Source organism: Urocampus carinirostris, chromosome 3 (genome assembly GCF_059441175.1).
Source record: "Urocampus carinirostris isolate Australia breed hairy pipefish chromosome 3, RoL_Ucar_1.0, whole genome shotgun sequence".
Taxonomy (NCBI): domain Eukaryota; kingdom Metazoa; phylum Chordata; class Actinopteri; order Syngnathiformes; family Syngnathidae; genus Urocampus; species Urocampus carinirostris.
The window spans coordinates 1097695-1120917 of record NC_142351.1 but is presented as its reverse complement, the minus strand read 5'-3'; the positions used below and the strand labels follow the sequence as shown (position 1 = coordinate 1120917).

The 23223-nt window shown below is 43.5% G+C and overlaps 3 protein-coding genes across 3 annotated transcripts in view; 2 read left to right on the top strand and 1 right to left on the bottom strand.

Annotated features, from left to right (window-relative positions):
- The window catches only part of LOC148368215 (uncharacterized), a 359448-nt gene that overhangs the window by 151351 nt on the left and 184874 nt on the right, over positions 1-23223 (top strand). The window lies entirely within an intron of this gene.
- The window catches only part of LOC148368220 (uncharacterized), a 306344-nt gene that overhangs the window by 166143 nt on the left and 116978 nt on the right, over positions 1-23223 (top strand). The gene's annotated exons all lie outside the window — the stretch shown is intronic.
- LOC148368226 (uncharacterized) overlaps positions 11902-23223 on the bottom strand; it is a 29325-nt gene continuing 18003 nt past the window's right edge. The window contains exons 4-5 of the mRNA XM_088329632.1: positions 13558-14210; positions 11902-13311 (exon numbers count right to left, since the gene is read on the bottom strand). Coding sequence (XP_088185758.1) covers positions 12809-13311; positions 13558-14210 — 1156 coding nt within the window. The 3' untranslated portion in view covers positions 11902-12808. The remainder of the gene's footprint in view (positions 13312-13557; positions 14211-23223) is intronic.

The following is a 23223-nucleotide window of genomic DNA, read 5'->3' as shown; positions in this document are numbered from 1 at the left end:
GATATGCGGCATGTAGCAGAAGCAAAAAATGTCCAACCTTCCCCGAGCTGCTTGGAAACAGCGTCCGGTCGTCGACGTTCTCTCTCGGTCTCCTCTTTGCCTCCCCGAAATTTCTCTTGAAAAGGTTCTTCTTCCCAAATGGAGCACATTATATCCACCTTTCAACGTAAAAACGCTCCAACTCGGCAGTAAAAAGGACCACAAAGTGATACTTCTATTGAGTTGACGTCGTTTGAAGTCGACTAGAGGACTTTCTCCACATTCTATTGTTCGGCAGCCATGACACCTTCTCCTTCGAAACACTGCCGCAATGGATTGTGGGTATACATAGCACGGATCACATGCTGCGTTCATGAAAATGGGTGTTTCGGGACATCCTTCCACATACGACCGAAAAGCGTCTCAAGAATGTGGGATGTCGGGTTTTTTAACCCGCAACCGGGGAAATATTATTAGAAGGACACTCGGGGTGGGAGGTCCTCGTTGCAAATTCGAAGTACATAGCCTTTCTCCTGGTTGGAGTTTGGACGCAGCAACAGAAACACATAGAAGACGAGATAAGAAGGTGCAAAATTATCTATCGAAGCTTGTCAAGTCAAGTGGACATTTTTTTCATAAATTTAAGTTGTTGTTGTTTTAGCTCGTCTGCAAAATAGATGCTAAATGTCAGTTTCACACCCCGTTTCATTGTTAGCATTAAGGTTCATTGACTGAGCAAGTCTCACTAAATCACGTGAGGTCCCGCGAGACTTGGCCCAACCTGGGAGACTTTGCCATCTAGCTGTGATATACTGCTACTTCTCTTACCCTTTTCTGTTACTACAATGGGACCTCACTACTTCGCGGTTCGACGTTCGCGGATTCAGAGCTTCGCACTCTGTAATGGTAAAAAAAAAAATTATATATATATATATATATATATATATTAATAATAATAATAATAATAATAATTTCCTTGTATAGTCATTCTGTGTAACAATGTACACAGAACGAAATGTCGATTACACCTGGCCCGTTGTAGCGGGCCGATGCAGCCGCAGCCAACAGAGGGCGCCGCCAACCACTTTTTGAGTCTTAGGAATGACTCGACCGGGGCGCGAATCACCGACCTCCCAGTCTCAAAGTGGGCGCCTTACCATCTAGGCTACCATCTAGGCTATATATATATATATATATATATATATATATATATATATATATATATATATATATATATATGGGTAGCACGGCGGCGCAGTGGTTAGCGCTTGTGCGGCACAGTTCATGTCATGGGAACCTCCTGTGTGGGTTCAAATCCAGCTCCAGACTTACTGTGCGGAGTTTGTATGTTCTCCCCGTGCTTGCGTGGGTTTCCTCCGGGCACTCCGGTTTCCTCCCACATTCCAAAAACATACATTTCAGGGGAATTGGCCGGTCCAAAATTGTCCCTAGGTGTGAATGAGCGAGTGAGTTGTCTGTCCACGTGTGCCCTGCGATTGGCTGGCCACCAGTTCAGGGTGTCCCCTGCCCACTGCCCGGAGATGGCTGGGATGGGCTCCAGCCCCCCCGCGACCCTAATGAGGATAAGCGGTACGGCGAATGAGAGATGAGATATATATATCTATGTATATATATATACATAATATATATATATATATATATATATATATATATATATATATATATATATCAACATTTAAAAAAAAAGAAGAAGAATGAAAAATATGACATTCAAATTAGAAATGACATTATTTTACAAAATGTGAAAACACGAAGAAATGCACGCAATCGTCACGGCCATAAGCGCAAGCTCATTGGCCAGCATTCGCTGAATACTCGACTCCCCATTGGCCCGTTCGCTACAGTATGTCACGCATATCTCGTACGTTTACTACAGTATACGTACAGCGTCATACAGTCTCGTGATGTTTTTTCAAGTTTCGTGAAGTCCTCGTGGCACGCCCTTCATCCCTCGGTGACGCTCGTGAACTCAAGAAGAACTGAAAAAGTGAGTTTGCTGGACTATTGAAAGCCAATTAGCTTTGCTAACGTAGCCCGACAATATGGCCTTAACGAATCCACGGTAAGCTACATCAAGAAGGAAGAGCGGAACGTCCGCAAAAGAAAGATGACCGAGCTGAAGAAGGTGGCCTTACGTTGCATCATCTACAGGACCTCTCGGATGTTGCCCAAAAAATTGAGGAGAACACGGTGAGAGCCGTGGAATTCGGCGATGGCATTGATGACGTCACGGCTGTTTCGGGGCGCATCTTCGTGGACAAAAACGTTCACAACTCCCAATAACGATGTTCCTTACGCGCAAAAAAAACGACAGAAGATCCTCCTGCATCCCTTACCCCGCCTCGTCTGCGCAGTCATCCGAGGAGCAGTGAAGCTCTTCCTGCCCCTGATCAGTCCTTCATCCGTATTACCTCATGGTACTGCAAAGGTCTTTTTATCGACTGCTCGACGCTTAAAAGAACTTATTGTAAGGAGTAAGTTCAATTTTGTTTTAATGTTTGATTGTTTAACGAGAGTCTCTCTAACCGTATTCCATATGGTGTACTGTATTGTACTGTATACAGAAGGGGGGTGGTTTTGGACCTCATTAACTGGGTCTTTTTCTTAGGTGCGCCGCTACTTTGCGGATTTTCACTTATCGCGGGTGGTTTTGGTCCCCATTAACAGCGATAACCCAGGTCCCACTGAATATAAAGATATTTCATGGCTGTCAACAGGGTTGGGTAGGGTTCCTTGAACTGGATTACTTTCAATGACTTTTGGATGACTCCAGTACCAAATATGATAATAAAAGACAAAAGAAAGTCAATAGGAATAAAATAATGACTCACAAGACATGGTAAGATTTCTCTCCTGGCTTTGATCTCTTTGATCTCCTGCAAAACCAACATCAAATGCCACAGAAACAAAATGAAAATAAGTCCAAAGATCTTTTTTGCCGTTTTGTGTATTCAGTTACTCCCCAAACCTGCACAAAATGGAGTCATTTGATTCCTATTTAGTTTCCGAAGCTTTTGTTCTGAGTGCGCCGGTCTTCCGGTGATCCCAAGAGCCAAGAAGAAATCCAGAAGTTGAGAGTGTTCTCCATTTGGGTCCTGGTCCTATTGAATGTCTTTTGAGATTCAATCTGCAACCTCAGTGGAAATGTTTCAATCTAAGCTTAAAACTCACTTCTACTCCATAGCGTATGAATAACCTATCTTTTTCGTGGACAATATTATTTGCGATTGCAACATCCTTTGCTGTCTGGTCATCCTGAAAGGGAGAAACCACATATGCGGTCCCTTATCAAGGTTTCTTCATTTTCCTCATGTTGAGGGTTTTGAGTTTTTCCTTGCCCTCATGTCGGTTCCAGATCAGTGGATGCTGTCATAATAGTCTGAAAAAAATAGTCTGCGTAATAACCTGTGAAGCCCTTTGAGACTCCTTGTGATTAAGGGCCAAACAAATAAAAATGTCTTGAGTTGACTATTAAACTTCGGCCATTTTTTTCTCGGACATTGCGAGAGTTGTAAACGCTTAAAATGATCGTTCCCCGTCCGTCCCAATTCTCCATACGTGCGCGTAAAAACGGGGCGTAAAATATATCACTGGCGGCGACACTTATTTCAGGGTTTCGTTGAATACGATCGAAACATCTTCGACTTATTTCGAATTTTATTGGCCGAGCAATATGTCGATTATCGTTTGAAGCGGTCACGATTGGCTAGAGTTCTTGGCAGGTAAAGGAGGCGTTGTCGTTTTTAACAATACGGACCGGGATAGGCTAATGCGGGCTGAGGACCGAGAAGCCAAGCCGCGATTGGCCGAAAAGGCAGAAACAAGGCAGACATACGTTTCGACTGTTTTTTTTTTTAATCCATTATGGTGTGTTTTGGAGTAAACCTTTTCAGGACGTTACGTACTATGGTGGAACTTCATGGCTGCAAGACCATGTCCGTCAGATTTAGAGTTTCACGGAGGAGTAGATTATGAAATCTTGATATTTTGAATGCCAAAGGTTGAAGCATCAGACTAAATTGAACATTATTAGTTTTGATTGTTAAAGGGGGAAAAAATTGGGCTACTGATGGGACATGTGCTGTCTTATACTTATAACAGTTCATATTTCAGTTTAATGATGTCTTACAATGTGGTCATGGGGATTTCCAGTCTCAACTTCATCTCGGTCCAGGAAAATCCAAGTCCCTTTTCTGTGGTGCTCTCCGTTTCCGGCACAAATTTATTCGAACTAGCCTGTGTCTAGCGTTTATTGTGAAGGATGCAACTTTAAACACAATGTATTTTCAACTTTAATCGATCGATTTTGTAGTTTGTTGTATGGATAGTGATCAGTCCAGAAGAAAAATAACATCGACCCACAAAGTTTGATTTGATTAAACTACGTTTTATTGACATGACCAAAAAATACTATATCAAAAGAAAGAATAAAGCACATTGTTGACACAAGCACCCAGTGTGAGTAAGGAGGAAGGTGGAAGAAATGATGCAACAGGTCAACAGTACCGATCAATGAACCCAGATTGAAGATAAGACACTCATTTCAATCATCAGGGACTGTTTTCATAGCATGCCAACATGGGATATTTGCCCAAAACCCCAAAGAGGTTGTTGCAATAACCCTTTTTGGGTACTTTTGAGAACAAAAAAGACCCTCAGGGGAGTGGTGTGTGAGAAGCAGCACATGGCCAACCAGAAAGATGAAGAAATAAAGGTTCCTATCTCTTTTGGCGGCAGACTTCACGGGGATTGTTCTCATCCGGACGATAGGGACGGAGAGAACCACAGGCTCTCCAAGCTTTGGGGCTCTGGTGATAACAAGCCCCAACCCTTGGGATCTAGGTCGGCCATCTTGTTGTTATGATTATTATAATTATTGATAAAAGGCAAAATTTCATGGGGACAAGAGATTAAATAGATCATCTATCAAGAAGTTCTATCATGACGGATATGCAAATCATGAATCTTTTAAATCCGTATGAAGACTTTGGGGTCACAAATCTTTATGATACAGCTGGAGAGTCTGCTCACTTCCTGTGAATGAATGTGGCTTTTATGATGTGGTGGCAAAGCCAGTGGTTGAAAAAAGGTGAAGGCAAATGTTTTTTTTTCTTTTTAAATCTCCCACTTTCAGTAAATGTTTGACCACAAACCAAGCAGGCAAAAGTCTTTGCACCGGGTCTTGTGTGTCATTTCTAGTGTCCAATAATAGTATGAAAAATAGTCTGTGTAATATAGTGTAATAACCTGGGAAGCCCTTTGAGACTCTTGTGATTAAGGGCTATACAAATAAAAATGACTTGACTTGACAATATAGATTTTCTTTTTTCACCACAATGTCAACAGGTCAAAGTCTTCTCGCCAGTGTGCGTTCTAGTGTGTATTTTTAATTCCCCACGCTGGTTGAATCCTTTTCCACAAACCGAACAGGAAAAAGGCTTCTTGCCAGCGTGGATTAGTTGGTGTGATTTCAATTGTCCATTTAGGGTGAATCTTTTATCACAAACTGAGCATGAAAAAGGCTTCTCGCCAGTGTGTTTTTTTTGGTGTAACTTCAAGCTTCCTTTCTGGGAGAATCTTTTATCACAAATTGAGCAGGAAAAAGGCTTTTCGCCAGTGTGGGTTCGTATGTGTTGTATTAGGAGCCAACGCATGATAAATCCTCTACCACAAACTGAGCAAGAAAAAGGCTTCTCCCCAGTGTGGGTTCTGGTGTGCCTTTTTAAGCTCCCATTTTGGGTGAATTTTTTACCACAAATTGAGCAGAAAAAAGGCTTCTCGCCAGTGTGGATTAGTTGGTGTGATTTCAATTGTCCATTGTGGGTGAATTGTTGACCGCATACTGAACAAGAAAAAGGCTTCTCGCCAGTGTGGATTAGTTGGTGTGATTTCAATTGTCCATTTTGGGTGAATTGTTGACCGCATACTGAACAAGAAAAAGGCTTCTCGCCAGTGTGGGTTCTGGAGTGAATTTTTAAGTTTCCACTTGTAGTGAATCTTTTATCACAAACTGAGCAGGAAAAAGGCTTTTCGCCAGTGTGGGTTCTAATGTGTACCTCCAAGTTTCCTTTGTGGGAGAATCGTTTTCCACAAACTGAACAGGAAAAAGGCTTCTCGCCAGTGTGGGTTAGTCGGTGTATTTTCAAGTGTCCATTTTGGGTGAAACTTTTATCACAAATTGAGCAAGAAAAAGGCTTTTCGCCAGCATGCAATTTCATATGCAACTTCATATAATACTTGCTTTGAAACGTTTTCCCGCACTGGGAACATGTGTTACCACCTTCTGACTGCGAGTCGTCCTCATCTGTTTCCAAGTGTTGACAGGAGCTGATGCTTAGAAGCTCCCGCCGACCTTGATCTTTAGGTTGACCTTGATCTTCGACAATTGAACGGACCCCGGTCACTCGCAAGACAGGCTCGCCATCTTCTGTCTCTTGCTTATTAACATGATGAGCCTTCAGATCTTCCTCAATTTCAACGTCAGACAACTCTGGTTCCTGCCGCGCAGTACGAAGATATTCTTGGCTGACGTCTGCAAGACACAAGTCACGTTTATTTGTATTGCCCTCAACTCGTTCAGTGCCGTAACGTTTTCAGAAGCGTTGTCCCCGAGTGCCAAAACGTGAAAAAATTGTAAAGGCTTAGGCGCTGCTGAACAGTGAGTATTAGGCCTCTGGGAATGAAATCCTCACTAGATGCCAAGAGCGGCTTTCTTCAGATTGTTCGCTGCGTCCCATTCTTCCCACTTTCTCTCGCTATTTTTCCTCGTCACTTGCTTTTGCGCGTGCATGAGCAAGCGTAACGTGTCCCAATACTCTCAAGTCCGAGGGAGAAGTCCCCTTCGACCCCCAAAAGAACCACTTCGGATGGAAGGAGGTCAGGAGCCGACTTGGAACAAAGTCACTTCCCAGAAGACAAATTCTCAATATCAACAAACATGGCGGGAAAGGAACCGCACAAACGTAAGTCCTTTTTCACAACTATGCATGTTTTTGAAACAAAATACAACGAGATGTCTTGGACATAAACGCAACGGAAAACCTTATCGTTGCCTCAAAACATGAACATTGCCAAATGGCTACTTTACACAGAGCACAAATCGACCAAAAAAGCCACAAACGACTCTTGGCACTCAAAACCGCAGAGTACCTTAATTTGTTCGGAAGATCGCGGTTTAGCACCGTTTTTATCCTAAAGGAGTCGTGCCTTCACATCCACACGGACAAAACGCCGGTCGCTGAAGCGGCATAGTCACGATAACGTTACGGATATATGTCATTGCGCATGTTTACTGCGCACGATTCCGCGTGTCCTGTTTTCTTTGATGCTAACACGTGAGACCGAATCGATTCTTGACGCGGAGGGGAGGTCGGCATTCTGTACCTGTTAAATTCTATTCTATCAATTCTAAAGCATATGTGAAGCTGGCCAATAGAAGGCTCCGACAGCCACGTCAGGTTTGCGCTCGTCGATTCACTATGAAATCGTTATGCGGAAGACATCAGATCATTTCCTGTCTCGCGTCGAGTCGCGTCGGCCTGTTAGTGAGCAACTTGTGTCGAATGCGGTCATGCGGGCCTAATGTTTCAGAGACTGTGGAGCAAACCAACGCCCTGATCACATTCAGGGCAGAAAATGATGAGCAGTTCACAGAGAAAATGTTCACCACAAAACAACTGTGAGAGTGAGGAGGCTAACCTGCTGGTCCGCAATCTTATTGGGACAATGCATTGACCCACCCTTATGTCGAAGGACAGCTGTCGAAGCGATCGGCCGGGAGGTGAGCAACACGGGACATTTATCTATCCACCTTGGTCATATCCCTCAAGAGGCCGACAGCAAGACAAACACATACAATAACAGAAATTTAAAAAGGGGGGAAAATGGCAAAAAAAAAACTCACACAAAGAATTTTGGACCATGACCGACCCGGCACCCAAGTTGGTCATGCTTTCGTCTCTCCAGATGAAACGGGACACGACAAAGCGGCCACGTCTCCTCAGAGCACCCAAAACCTTGGCTTCCCCGATTGACTCCGTGCGATACCTCACACTCCATTCCACCAACTGCAGCCGCATCACAACCCAAGTACCTAAAGCTTTCCACTTCTTCCAGCTCCTGTCCATACGACCTTATTTCTAACGCCATGCCCACTCCATCACGTGAACACTTGATCCACCTTACTCTTCCCGACTTTGACACATCACTTACGCTTATCACATACTCTTCCAAACTCACCAACCTTCTCAATGATTCCTCAGGATCAGCCACGAGCGCTGTGTCATCTGCAAAAGCATCTGACTTGCCTGCCGCCACACTGTTAGACTGTTATCCATCATCTCTACACCTCTGCCAAATACTCTCACCACGCCATCCATGTACACATTAAACAGCCATGGTGACATCACATACCCCTGTCTCACACCAGTCACCACAGGGAACCACTCACTTGTCTCACTCCCTACTCTTACACATGCTCTGCTGTTCATATAAAAACTCTTCAATGCTTCCAACAACTTTCCACCTACTCCATACATTACCATCACTTCCCACAACGCCTCTCCATCAACTCTGTCCTACGCCTTTTCCAAGTCCATGAAAGCCAAATAAACATTCTTACCTTTTGCAAAATATCTCTCACGCTCCTGTCATACTGCAAACACCTGATCCACACATCCTCTTTTTTTCCTGAAACCACTCTGCTCCTCCATCACCACCTCATTCGTTCTTTTCTCTCGCTCTCTTGATCAAGACTCTTCCATACAGCTTACCACAGACAACAAACAGATACCACTCAAATTGCAACATTCATACTTATCACCTTTGCCCTTATAAAATGGCACCACACATGCACTCCACCAATCAACAGGAACCACACCACTTAAAAAGCATACAAGCCTACTGACCAGTCAATCATGTCCGTGCCAGCTTTCTTCAAGCATTCAGCAGTACAGCCATCCAACCCAGGTGCCTTCATTTCTTTCACTGCCTCTTGCACCTCCCATGTTGACAGGCTTCACATTTCAATCACCCAACACGGGCATTCTCTCCATACCGTCGATCGCCTGGACTCTCACTTCTCTCCCGTCCTCCACATTGAGCAACTCCTCAAAATACTCATCCCGTCCTGACTGCCAACCAGCAATCTACCATCCTTATCTTTCACTTTCTCTTCCTTTCCACACTCATCGTTTCTTACTCTTTTCACTTCTTTCCAGAACACTTTTCTCCTTTGCTCAAAGTTCACTCCTATCTTTCGACACCATTCATCATTTGCTTTCCTTTTCGACTTTTACCAACCTTTTCTTCACTTCACGGCACTCTTATCTTGCAGCCTCTCCTCAAAGGTACGTCTCTTCTATGTCACAGGCCCTGATACCTCCTCATTCCGCCATTCACTTCCTTTCCTAACACCTCGAACAACTTTTTTCATTCCGCACACTTCTTTCGCACTTATCAACACTGCTTCTTTAAATCACCTCCATTCCATTTCCACATTCTCCACTTCCCTTCTACTACTCCATTCATACTCTCCCCCAATCCTCTCTTGACACTCTCTTTCGTTTTCTGCATTATTCAACTCTGACATTTTCACCTCTTCCCTCACACTCGAGTTATAAGCTCATCAGATCACTTGTATCGGAGAACAGACGGGATCAAAATGGCGTTATCACGAGGCCGCGCGTGCGGTTCTTGGCGGTAGGCCATCCGTTGACCCACCAGTATTGGTGGCGTCATTCATCCCATCTGAACCCGTAGAACCGCCAGTGGCAAGTTGAGAGGAGCAGGAACTGAACCCACCAGCACCTTATTGTTTTTGGACGATACACTGGCATGACGTAATTATTCTTGTTTTTTCTACCCAACCTAAAGACCAACGTAGAACGTCCCGCGGAAGAACGAGCCGCCACTACACCATCCACACCGCCGGGCACGTCGTCGGCATCTCCCGATCCGGCGCCAAACCCCAAATCTTCAAGTCTTCAGTTTAGCGCATTTCTCCTCCGTTGATCGGAGAGACGGAAAAGGCCGTGAGCTTCCGGGCAGCATTTTCAACGTCGCACGGACCCTCCGACTGCCTCGACGCAGGTTAAGACTCGAGTCGTTTAGGTGCGACGTGGGCCAATACGTCACTGAGATAAACAGCCGTTTAGTATTACCGCCATCGACTGGACTGGGACCTCGCAAGTGCCGTCCCATTTCTTAGGCGACGATGTTCACCTGCACTTCTCTTATTGAGGGGACTTCCCTGTGGGAAGACCTCACTGGAGGGTTCTCAGGGCCAAGTGGGAGGAATGGGACCGGACATTTTGTTTCCTTAATCCGCCGTATTATTCTGTATGGTAGTGTGTCGGCGCCAACCTATACGTCAAGTACGCGCAGTGTGACATGATACAAGTACGGAGTGTTACGCTTCAAAGCGTCGGAAAAATTAAATACGACTACAATCCTCTCTGTAGAGTATGCTACTACGACGATAGATGTACTGCACCCCTTAATGAAGAGTACAATTTAATGATCAAGCATTCAGGTTAAGAATTAATCAAGAAATCATGATGAACTCAAGACACTTGATTCCTGAAGAGTCAAAGACCTTAAGACCCATGAGCTCACTCGTGCATCGTTCCACAAAAAGTTTGAACCCGACAGGCCGAAAACCTGCACCGTTGCGTTTGGCGGGTCACGTCGCCGTACGGATCGGATTTCGCTTCATCGTGCAGCCCTACTTACCGCCGTCACTCGGTATAAACCCTCAATACCGGATTTTCGCGCCCATAAAAGTCTCCGATTATCTTCAAATTGTCGCTTTTGGAAGCAACGGAGGTAGACCGGCTCGGTGGCCTGAGGGTTGGGCGCCCGCTCCCCGGAACGGGAGGTCGCAGGTCTGAGCATCATTACTCGAAACTTTTGGGGGTAATATCAGACGTTTTGGTGATCTTCCCCCCAAAATCATCCTCGATGACTTTCGGGCGCCTCTCGTTTGATTGCGGTCATCTAAAACCAACTTGGGAGACAGCGCCCTCAGGGTGTGAAAATACACAAGGTAAAAATACCCAAGCGGTGCCCGGTTTTGAAAGTAAACGTCGCGTCGCCACGGTGACCACGTGACAGAATGTCCGCTTCGGTTTGCGCATCCCTACGCGTCGACGTCAATTTCTAGACAATTCGGTCAAGCGGAAAGAAAAGGAAATGGAAAGTTGAACTTGAAATGAAATTGAAGCAAACATTGTTTGAGCTGACAAAAGCTTATTGTGCGTAGACATCTGGCGGAAGTCTTGACCCGGGGGCGGGCAACCATCATGAGTTGTTTAAAGCAATGCGATAAGGAGCTTTCTCTTTTTGCCATATCTCCTCGCTGCGTATTTTTTGGGGCCACGCCCAACGACGTTCCCTCCGGAATAAGGACGTTGCGGAAAGTAGAACAACCAACCTGCTCTGTTCAACACAATTTGGAGTAAACAGTTCCTGGACACTCTGGTTCCTGCCACGCAGTAGGAAGATGGTCTTCTTTTTGGCAAAAGTAACGTGATTTCAGACTCTTTCATGGCCATAATAACAACCCATTACCACATGGCTTTCAATTGTATTTATTTGGTTCGGAATCTAAGTTGGTGGTTACCAATTCCATCAGTAGGCGGCGCTCTCGGTTTCCGACACAAATTCTTTTGAAATAGCCCGCGTCTAGCATTTATCATGAAGGATGCAACTTTAAATACAACTTTAAATGATCGATTTTGGAGTTCGTTGATGTGGATAATGATTGATCGGACCAGAAGAAAAATAACATCGACCCAAAAATAATGCAGTTTGATTTGATGAAACTACGTTTTATTCACAAGACAAAGAAAATTGAATCAAACGAAAGAATAAAACACATAGTTGACACAAGCACTCAGGGTTGGAAGGTGGAAGAAATGATGCAACAGGTTAACAGTACCGATCAATGAACCCGGTTTGAAGATAAGACCCTCATTTCAATGATCAGGGATTGTTTTCATAGCCTGCCAACATGGGATATTTGCCCAAAACACCAAAGAGGGTGCTGCAATAACCATTTTTGTGTACTTTTGAGAACAAAAAAGTCACTCAGGGGAGGAGTGTGTGAGAAGCAGCACACGGCCAAGCAGGAAGATGAAGAAATAAAGCTTCCTATCTCTTTTGGCGGTGGACATCACAGGGATTGTTCTCATCCGAACGACAGGGACGGAGAGAGCCACAAGCTCTCCAAGCTTTGGGGCTCTGGTGAGAACAGGCCCCAACCCTGGGGACCTAGGTCGGCCATTTTATTGTTATAATAATATATATAATATACTTGTTAATAACAGGCAAAATTGTATGCGGGCACACGAGGAAATAGATCATCTATCAAGAAACATGACGCATATGCAAATCATGAATCTTTTGAATCCGTATGAAGACTTTGGGGTCACAAATCTTTATGATACAACTGGAGAGTCTAATCATTTCCTGTGAATGAATGAATGTGGCTTTTTTGACGTGGTAGCAGTCAGTGGTTGAAAAAAGGTGAGGGCAAATGGTTTTGTGGCCGTTATGTTCCTATAGACGACCTGTAGGATACTTAGCCAATTGAATGTTTTACTACTCTTAGTGAATTTTTGACCACAAACTGAGCAGGCAAAAATCTTCTCGCCAGTGTGGGTTATTGTGTGTCATTTCTAATGTCTAATAATAGTCTGAAAAAATGTCTGTGTAATAACCTGTGAAGCCCTTTGAGACTCTTGTGATTAAGGGCGTCACAAATAAAAAATGACTTGACAATATAGATATTTTGTTTTTCACCACAATGTCAACAGGTCAAAGGCTTCTCTTCAGTGTGGGTTAATGTGTGTCTTTTTAATTTCTGACTTGTAGTGAATCTTTGACCGCAAACTAAACAAGCAAAAGGCTTCTCGCCATTGTGGGTTAGTTGGTGTTTTATCAAGTTTTCATTTTGGGCAAATTTTTGACCACAAACTGAGCAAGAAAAAGGCTTCTTGCCAGTGTGGGTTCTTGTGTGTATTTTTAAGTGCCCATTCAGGGTGAATTTTTTACCACAAATTGAGCAGGAAAAAGGCTTCTCGCCAGTGTGGGTTCTAATGTGGTTTTTTAAGCTCCTACTTAAGGTGAATCTTTGACCACAAACTGAGCAGGAAAAAGGCTTCTCGCCAGTGTGGGTTCTGGTGTGTATTTTTAAGCTCCCACTTGTGGTGAATCTTTGACCACAAACTGAGCAGGAAAAAGGCTTCTCGCCAGTGTGGGTTCTGGTGTGTATTTTTAAGTTCCCACATGTAGTGAATCTTTGACCGCATACTGAGCAGGAAAAAGGCTTCTCACCACCGTGTATTAGTTGGTGTGATTTCAATTGTCCATTACGGGTGAATTGTTGACCGCAAACTGAACAAGAAAAAGGCTTCTCCCCAGTGTGGGTTCTGGTGTGCATTTTTAAGCTCCCATTTTGAATGAATCTTTTACCACAAATTAAGCAGGAAAAAGGCTTCTTGCCAGTGTGGGTTCTGGTGTGAATTTTTAAGTCCCCACTGTTAGTGAATCTTTTACCGCAAACTGAGCAGGAAAAAGGCTTCTCGCCAGTGTGGGTTCTGGTGTGTATTTTTAAGCTCCCACTTGTGGTGAATCTTTGACCACAAACTGAGCAGGAAAAAGGCTTCTCGCCAGTGTTGGTTCTAATGTGGTTTTTTAAGCTCCTATTTTCGGTGAATCTTTGACCACAAACTGAGCAGGAAAAAGGCTTCTCGCCAGTGTGGGTTCTGGTGTGTATTTTTAAGCTCCCACTTGTGGTGAATCTTTGACCACAAACTGAGCAGGAAAAAGGCTTCTCGCCAGTGTGGGTTCTGGTGTGTATTTTTAAGTTCCCACATGTAGTGAATCTTTGACCGCATACTGAGCAGGAAAAAGGCTTCTCACCACCGTGTATTAGTTGGTGTGATTTCAATTGTCCATTACGGGTGAATTGTTGACCGCAAACTGAACAAGAAAAACGCTTCTCCCCAGTGTGGGTTCTGGTGTGTATTTTTAAGTCCCCACTGTTAGTGAATCTTTTACCGCAAACTGAGCAGGAAAAAGGCTTCTCGCCAGTGTGGGTTCTGGTGTGACTTTTTAAGTCCCCACTGTTAGTGAATCTTTTACCGCAAACTGAGCAGGAAAAAGGCTTCTCGCCAGTGTGGGTTCTGGTGTGTCTTTTTAAGTATCCACTTAAAGTGAATCTTTTACCGCAAACTGAGCAGGAAAAAGGCTTCTCACCACTGTGTATTAGTTTGTGTGATTTCAAGTGTCCATTTCGGGTGAATTGTTGACCGCAAACTGAACAAGAAAAAGGCTTCTCGCCAGTGTGGGTTCTGGAATGTATTTTTAAGTCGCAACGCTGGGTGAATTTTTTACCACAAACTGAGCAAGAAAAAGGCTTCTCACCAGCATGGAATTTCATATGCAACTTCATATAAGCCTTGCTTCGAAACGTTTTCCCACACTGAGAACATGTGTTACCGCCTTCAGCGTTTGCGGAGCGGGACGTGTTGTCCTCATCCTTTTCCACGTGTTGATGGGAGCTGATTCTTAGAAGCTCCTGCCGACCGTCGTCCTCAGGTTGACCTTGATCTTCGGCGGTTGAACGGACCCCGGTCACGCGCAAGACTGGACCATCGTCCTCCTCCTCAACAGGCTTCCCATCCTCTGTCTCTTGCTTAACGTGATAAGGCTTCAGATCCTCCTCAATTTTAACGGCAGACAACTCTGGTTCCGGCCCCGCAGTAGGAAGATATTCTTGGCTGACGTCTGCAAGACACAAGTCACATTTATTTGTATTGCCCTCAACTCGTTCAGTTTTCAGAAGCATTGTCACCGAGTGCCAAAACGTAGAAAAAAATTCTAAAGGCTTAGGCGCGGCTGATCAGTTAGTATTAGGCCTCTGGGAATGAAATGCTCGTTTTTAGAGGATAAAAAGGGGCCGGAGGGACTTCCGGCGGCGCTACGAGGTAGACGGCAGCAAGGAAAGTCGCACGGGCAAAAATCACCAAAGACAAATGTAATACATACTAGGAGAAAGACAAAAAGGCTACAATTTGTGTCTCATATCAAAGAAAAACACTTCAACAAAACACGGTCAAGGAGGGGAGACTTGTTGAGGAAACGGGCGCTAAGGAGAAAACGACGGAGGGAGCAGAAGGAATGTCATCGGTCGACGAGGGACGCCACTCCGCGAAATCCCTAAAAGAAGGCCAGAACATACCGAAGCAGCCGGCGGGAACAAGATTGCCGTGGCAAGACTCGAAAAAGAAGAACTTCTGGAGCGCACTTTGTCGCTGGAGCGGAGGCTGGAAGGCGTGGAGGAGCTACATGCTAACACGGAGGAGCCAACGACGAGACCAGAAGAATCCATAGCCCAGGAAGGGATGGATTCCCGGGGGTGTTCTCCAAAAGCTTTAATCAAGAATTAACAGCGGTACTGCATAAAGTATTTAACTATGCGCCAACAAAAGGAGATCCCCCCCAAATCGGAAGCCATCGTAACAGTCTTGCACAAAGAAGGAAAAGACCCAATATCGTGTGAAAGCAAGAGACCACTTACTTTACTTTCTTAACATCTCAAAATTCTCACAAGCATACTTGCAAAAAGAAGGCTGAAAATCATAGCGGGATTCATGAAAATGGATCAAACGGGGTTTATTCCGGGAAGACGGGGCGCAAACACTATTAAGAGGATACTAAACATAATTCTGAGCACAAAATCCGAGAGCCAACCCTCGATGTTACGGAGCTTGGATGCACAAAAAGCTTTCCATAGGGTGAAACCGAGCTTCTTACAAGCAAACACTTCTAGCTTTTGGCTTCCCTCAAATATTTGTAGAACGGGTGAAAATAATCGATAAAAAGCCTAAATCTCGGCTTAGAGTAAACGGCTCTGATTTCTTGGATATCAAAAGAGGAGTCCGGCAAGGGGACTGTTTAAGCCCACTCTTGTTTGCAGTAAGCATAGAACCACTCGCGGAATCAATTAAACGAAATTAGCAAATAAGGGGGATATAAGATGAAGGAGGAACAGAACACAAAATATCATCGTTTGGAGACGACCTGTCGGTAATGCTGAAAGAACCTTCGTTATCGATACCACCGCTGTTGGAGAGCCTTCAAATAGATGGAGAAGTAGCTGGCTATTTAAAGAATGAGAGCAAATCAGTAGCAATTAAAGGAATATGGTAGTTTGAATCTGGGTTTGTTTGTTGGACTCTTTGTGTTTCGTGCCAAAGTTTTCTGGAGTCAATTTTGACAAGCTGTCTGGGGGCCGACGCGGAGGAGTCGACGCGCCGTTCTCCCGGGAACGGGAGACCGTGAATTTTGTTGTGGGGCAGCTCTCAAGAAGAGGGAGGTGACCAGCAATCTGGGGGACCACAAGCGGAGGGAGGAGTCGACGCGCCGTTCTTCCGGGACGGGAGACCAATGGGACCCAGCCCAGGGGCGGAGGAGATGCTTTGCCGAGCAACTCGGGAGAATGAGAAGAGTCGGTTTTTGGAAGGAGAAGCATGCAGAGATATATGATTTGTGTGTTAGAAATAAATCCACCCGTGAGTGAAATGCCGGCTTCTGAGAACTTTCTATGCAGAAAAGAGCAAATTGTTTGAATGAACAGAGATTGGGAAGGTCACAAATTGGAATCGGGCGATTCATTGAAGTTTGTGTTGATTTAACAAGAAATTCCAACACAACGATGATATCAGGAAAATGTCCAAGAGATGAGATTGAAAGATTTGATTTCAAATGGACAAATAAAGAGTTTCAATATTTGGGGGTGGTGACCATTACACCAAATTCCACACAGCTGTTTGATGCAAACTACGGAATGTTGAAAAAAGAATAGATTTCCCATCCATTTCGACTTCTAAATCTTGATTTGCCTTGCAATTAACAAAGAATATGACTTTGGTTTTATTTAAACTTTTCATTTATTTGTATCCATCCATACTTTTAGGTTAATGACTTCATGATCATTGCACGTTATCAAATCAATATAATTATCATTGGTATAGAGAATGTTAGTGTCGTCGGCAAATATTATTCCTCTTTATACTTTTGAAACTTTAAAAATGACGATAAGATTTAAATGAAATAACTTTGGACCCAGGATAGAACCCTGTGGTACTCCACAACAGATGTCCAAGTATTCAGAGGACAACTGTCCCATTTTAAACATTGCTTCCTCCCCGTCAAATCACTTGGAATCCATTGCAAAGCCACGCCCCGATGCCATATCTTTCCAGTTTTTTTTTTTAAATAGAAAACAATAGCTTATTGTGTGTCGACATCTAGCTGAAGTCTTGACCCTGGGGCGGGCAACCATCACGAGTTGTTTAAAGCAATGCCATAAGGAGCCCTCCCTTTTTGCCATATCTCCTCTCTGCGTATTTTTGGGGGCCACGCCCTACGACGTTCCCTCCAAAATAAAGACGTTGCGGGAAGTAAAACGACCAACCTGCTCTGTTCAACACAATTTGGAGTATCTTGTAAACAGTTCCTGGACATTCTGGTTCTTGCCACGCAGTAGAAAGATGGTCTTTACCGATGTCTGCAACACAAAAGTCAACTCGCATTTATTTGTGACCGCTTAATTCACAGAAACTCACAAAAGGAATGCGCAGGACACCATTGTAACATCAACCTGATCTGAAAGCTACAAGAGGGCAAGGAAAGACTCAAAAAAGGTCAGGATAAGCAAAATGAAGAAACTTTGGGAAGGGACCGCACATGATATATACAGGAAGTCATGGAAACAGGGTTCATAGTTTTTTTTTTCATGGCCAAATTCGAGCACTTTTCAAGCACTCCCATAGCCATTTTTTAATTTTTCTCCAGTACCTCCAAAAGGAAAAAAGTTTGGGCTTCTGATTCTGTGATTGGAAGGCGGGGGTTGTTGGCAGTCTACAGTGCACCGCTAACGGTAAGCCACGATCTTTCGGTGCTCCAAAAAAAGTTAATTGTAAAGATTAAAACGGCGGCTGACAAATCTCTCATGCATAGTAATGTAATTGATGTTGTGAATCTGTTTGGATTTATTCTTGTTTTGTTTCTGTCGCCTTTTGTGTTAGTTTTGCCGGACGTTGCATGTTGTGCTAAAATGCTAATTCCCCTTATAGTGTTGAAAGCCAGCAATGATCGGAAACCACGTTTGTGTGTGACTCATTTCATTTGCAGCAACTCTATTAAGCCTCATCATGCTGTCCAGCCCGAATGGGGATCTTAGGTTGGACGGCTACACCGAGGTTACAAATTATATATACATATATAAAGTTTAGATGCGACTTCGTACCAGATGCTGCTAAACTTCATTTGATTTCCTGCACTTTTAGTATTTGCTGGAGGTGAAAACCGAGTTGTTTACTGTAAAACGCTGAAAAAAGTTGTATTTGAATTTCAAACCACTATTCTTTCTTTTGCAAAATTTTGGAAAGCATTGTTATTTACAGAAGCAAAAAAAAAATGTCCAACCTTCTCCGAGCTGCTTGGAAACAGCGTCCTCTCGTCGCGGTCCTTCCTCACTGGAGCGCATTTTATCCGTCTTTCAACGAAAAAACTCCAACTCGGCAGTAAAAAGGACAAACCTTCGGAAAGGACCACAAAGTGATACTTGAGTCGAGTTGACGTCGTTTGAAGTCGACTAGAGGAATTTCTCGACATTTTCTTTCTCGGCAGCCATGACACCTTCTCCTTCGAAACCCCGCCGCAATGGATTGTGGGTACACATAGCACGGATCACATGATGCGTTCACGAAAATGGGTGTTTCGGGAGATCCCACCAGATACGACCGAAAAGCGTCTCAAAAATGTGGGAATCGGGGTGTTTTAATCTTCAACTGGGGAAATATGATAAAAACACTCGAGGTGGGAGGTTCCAGGTGCAAAGTTGGGGTACATAGCCTTTCTCCTGGTCGGAGGTTGGAAAGCTCGGTTGTCGTCTTTTCGGGAACGCAGCAAAAAAAACACAAAGAAGACGAGATCGGTCGGCGAAAAAATAACTTGATTCGTCCGGTGAACGAATATGTTATGACAATATTTGTAAAAAAGGAAATTATAAAAAGGTAGAAGAAAAAGCAGTAACGTGTGTATTCATCACTTTTAGTTCTGTTGAAATTCTTGCTGAAATATTTTTGTCTCGTTTGTGTTTAAGTGTCCTGCAATGACGAGTCCAACAGTGCCACCTGCTGGTGTCACAAAGATGAAATTTCAGATTCAGATTCAGATCTACTTTATTGTCATTCTAGTACACGTGTATACAGAACGAAATGTCAATGGATCTGACCCACACAGTTTCCTTCAATGTACAGATATAAATAAAGCTGTATTGCTGTCTTTGTTCGCCCTCATAAACTGAGTCGAAGATTGGGGTTTTTGACTAAAATGTGAGAAACTGTTGGGAGAAGATCCAGCCGCCGCCAAGCAGGGCGCCGCCAATTTGATTTCATTGTTGTTTTTTGTTGAATTCTCACAAAATCCGTGTTTTTGTTGCATTGCTGTTTAAAATGTTGGTACCGCCTTCATCTGTTAAGCAGGGTTGGGGAGGTTTACTTAAATTGGATGACTTTCAATGACTTTTGGATGACTCCAATAACAAATATGCTCATAAAAGACAAAAGAAACTCAATAGGAATAAAATGACTCCATTTTGTGCAGGCTTGGGGAGTAACGGAATCCACGGAACAGCAAAAATGATGTTTGGATTTATTTTCACTTTGTTTCTGTCGCATTTGATGTTCGTTTTGCCGGGGATCAAAGAGATCAAAGCCAGGAGAGAAAGCTTACCACGTAGTGTGAGTCATCATTTGATTCCTATTGAGTTTCTTTTGTCTTTTATGAGCATATTAGCTATCGGAGACATCCAAAAGTCATTGAAAGTCATCCAGTTCAAGTAACCCTGCTGTTAAGACATGTGCTGTGCGGCCGCCTTTTTGGTTTGCCGTATGTGACGACCCTCTTTCACGCACGACACAAGGTTTCACAATCACTCGGTTTATTGCCTGCATTCAGTCAACAAAACAATACAAAAGTCAGGGGCATCTGTTCACGACTGCAATTATCTCCAGCGCGTACAAATTGAAGCTACAACAATCGCTGAAGCCCATAAATTGCCAAACGAAAAAGACAGTCGCAGATGCCCATGACTTAACAACTAAAGGAAGTACCGGAATATTAACAGTAATACGACAAAAACACCGATTTTGTGAGAATTCCAAAAAACATTCAAAACAATCAAATTTCAACTCTGTTACGCCTACCTTCGGCTCAAAAACACGGTGCTGAAGGTAAGCTGTGCCCAATGTCAGTTGAATAAAAAAATGCATATTTTGCTAGATATCGTAGCTGCTTCCACGAACTATCTTTGTATATAAATGTATATAAGTTGTGCTAAATGAAGTATATATAAAAAAAACACTCATTAAAAGTAAAGTAATGTAGCTTGAAACGATGATGTAATGTGTTTCGATGCAACCACGCCACAAGGTGCGGCCTGTTGAGCGATGTCCCGTTTTTGTCGGCAGTCTCCAGCGCGCTGCCAACGATGTTGAAAACCAGCGGAGGTGCTGACCACATGGTGTGCGTTTGTTGTGTCGCTCATGGCAGCAACTGGAATAAAAGCCTCATGTTCCTTATGTTCATATTGCTTTCCAGTCTCAACTTTATTTTGCTCCATAATCCAAGTCCCATAATCCAAGCAGTACCTCCGGGAACGGTGCATTCGCAATGATCGCAGCAAGGCTTCAGGGCTAGGACCTTAGCTTGTTCTTTTGGCTGAGAGTAAGTGTCCCGGCTCCCAGGCTTTGCAGCGTATTATGAACTGACCGATAACGGATAATGAATAACGAAGATAGAACAATAACCCTTAAATACCCCAAAACCCCATCTCGACTTAACAGAGTTAAGTTTCGATTCTGGCAAAAGTAGCGTGATTTCAGACTATTCCAACCCATTACCACATGGCTCTCAATTATATTTATTTGGTTCAGAATCTAAGTTGGTGGTAATCAATTCGGTCAGCAGGCGGCGCTCTTGGTTTCCGACACGAATTTGTTTGAAATAGCCCGCGTCTAGCATTTATCATGAAGGATGCCACTTTAAACACTATGTATTTTCAGTTTGAAATGATCGATTTTGGAGTTTGTTGATATGGATAGTGATCAGTTCAGAAGAAAAATATCATCGACCCAAAAATAATGCAGTTTGATTTGATGAAACTACGTTTTATTCACATGACAAAAAAGATCATATCAAACTAAAGAATAAAACACATTGTAGACACAAGCACTCAGTGTGAGCGAGGAGGAAGGTGGAAGAAATGATGCAACAGGTAGCTTCAGTCAATGAACCCAGGTTGAAGATAATGGACTCGTTTCAATAATCAGGGACTGTTTTCATAGCGTGCCAACATGGGATATTTGCTCAACACACCAAAGACAGGTTGTTGCAATAACCCTTTTTGTGTACTTTGGAGAACAAAAAAGTCCCTCAGGTGAGGAGTGTGTGAGAGGCAGCACATGGCCAACCAGGAAGATGAAGAAATAAAGGTTCCGATCTCTTTTGGCAACGGACTTCAAGGGTATTGTTCTCATCCGGACGACAGGGACGGAGAGAACCACAAGCTCTCCAAGCTTTGGGGCTCTGGTGATAACGGGCCCCAACCCTTGGGATCTAGGTTGGCCATCTTATTGTTATGACGGGTATAATTATTGATAAAAGGCAAAATTGTATGGGGTCAAGAGATGAAATAGATCATCTATCAAGAAACATGGCGCATTTGGAAATCATAAATCTTTTAAAGCCTTGTGAAGACTTTGGGGTTTCAAATCTTTATGATACAACTAGAGAGTCTGCTCACTTCCTGTGAGAGAATGAGGCTTTTTTTGATGTGGTGGCAGTCAGTGGTTGAAAAAAGGGGAGGGGAAATGGTTTTGTGGGAGTTATGTTCCTATAGGCGGCCTGTATGAACATTATAAATCTCCCACTTTCAGTAAATGTTTGACCACAAACCGAGCAGGCCAAAGTCTTTGTGTGTCTTGTGTGTCATTTCTAGTGTCCAATAATAGTCTGAAAACTAGTCAGTATAATAAAGTGTAATAACCTGTGAAGCCCTTTGAGACTCTTGTGATGAAGGGCTATACAAATAAAAATGACTTGACAATATAGATATTTTGTTTTTCACCACAATGTCAACAGGTCAAAGGCTTCTCGCCAGTGTGGGTTCTAGTGTGTCAAGTCAAGTCAAATTTATTTATATAGCCCTTAATCACAAAAATGTCACAAAGTAACTTCATATTTCCATTTTGGGTGAATCTTTCACCACAAACTGAGCAGGAAAAAGGCTTCTCCCCAGTGTGGGTGCGAGTGTGTTTTTTTAATTTGCCACGCTCAATGAATCTTTTACCACAAATTGAGCAAGCAAAAGGCTTCTCGACAGTGTGGGTTCTGATGTGACTTTTTTAAGTTCCAACTGTGAATGAATATTTGACTGCAAACTGTGCAGGTCAAAGGCTTCTCACCAGTGTGTGTTCTATTGTGTAATTTCAAGTGTACGTTTTGGGTCAATTTTTTGTCGCAAACTGAGCAGGAGAAAGGCTTTTCGCCAGTGTGGGATCGAATGTGTCTCTCAAGTGTCCAATTGAAGTTCATCTCTGACCGCAAACAGAACAAGAAAAAGTCTCCTCGCCGGTGTGGGTTAATGTGTGTCTTTCTAAGCTCCATCTTATGATTTAATAACATCTTGTAGTAATCTTTTACCGCAAACGGAGCAAGAAAAAGGCATATCGCCAGTGTGGGCTCTGGTGTGTATTTATAAGTTCTCATTTTTAGTCTATTTTTGACCGCAAACTGAGCAGGAAAAAGGCTTCTTGCCAGTGTGGGTTAATCGATGTGATTTCAAGTGTTCATTTCAAGTGAATTTTTGACCTCAAACTGAACAAGAAAAAGGCTTCTCCCCAGTGTGCTTTCTAAGGTGTATTTTTAACTTCTGACTTGTAGTGAATCTTTAATCACAAACTGAGCAGGTAAAAGGATTTTCGCCAGTGTGGGTTCTGGAGTGTCTTTTTAAGCTCCAACAATCGGTGAATCTTTTATCACAAACTGAGCAAGAAAAAGGCTTTTCCCCAGTGTGGGTGAATGTGTGTGTTTTTAAGCTCCGACTTGTAGTGAATCTTTGACTGCAAACTGAGCAGGAAAAAGGCTTTA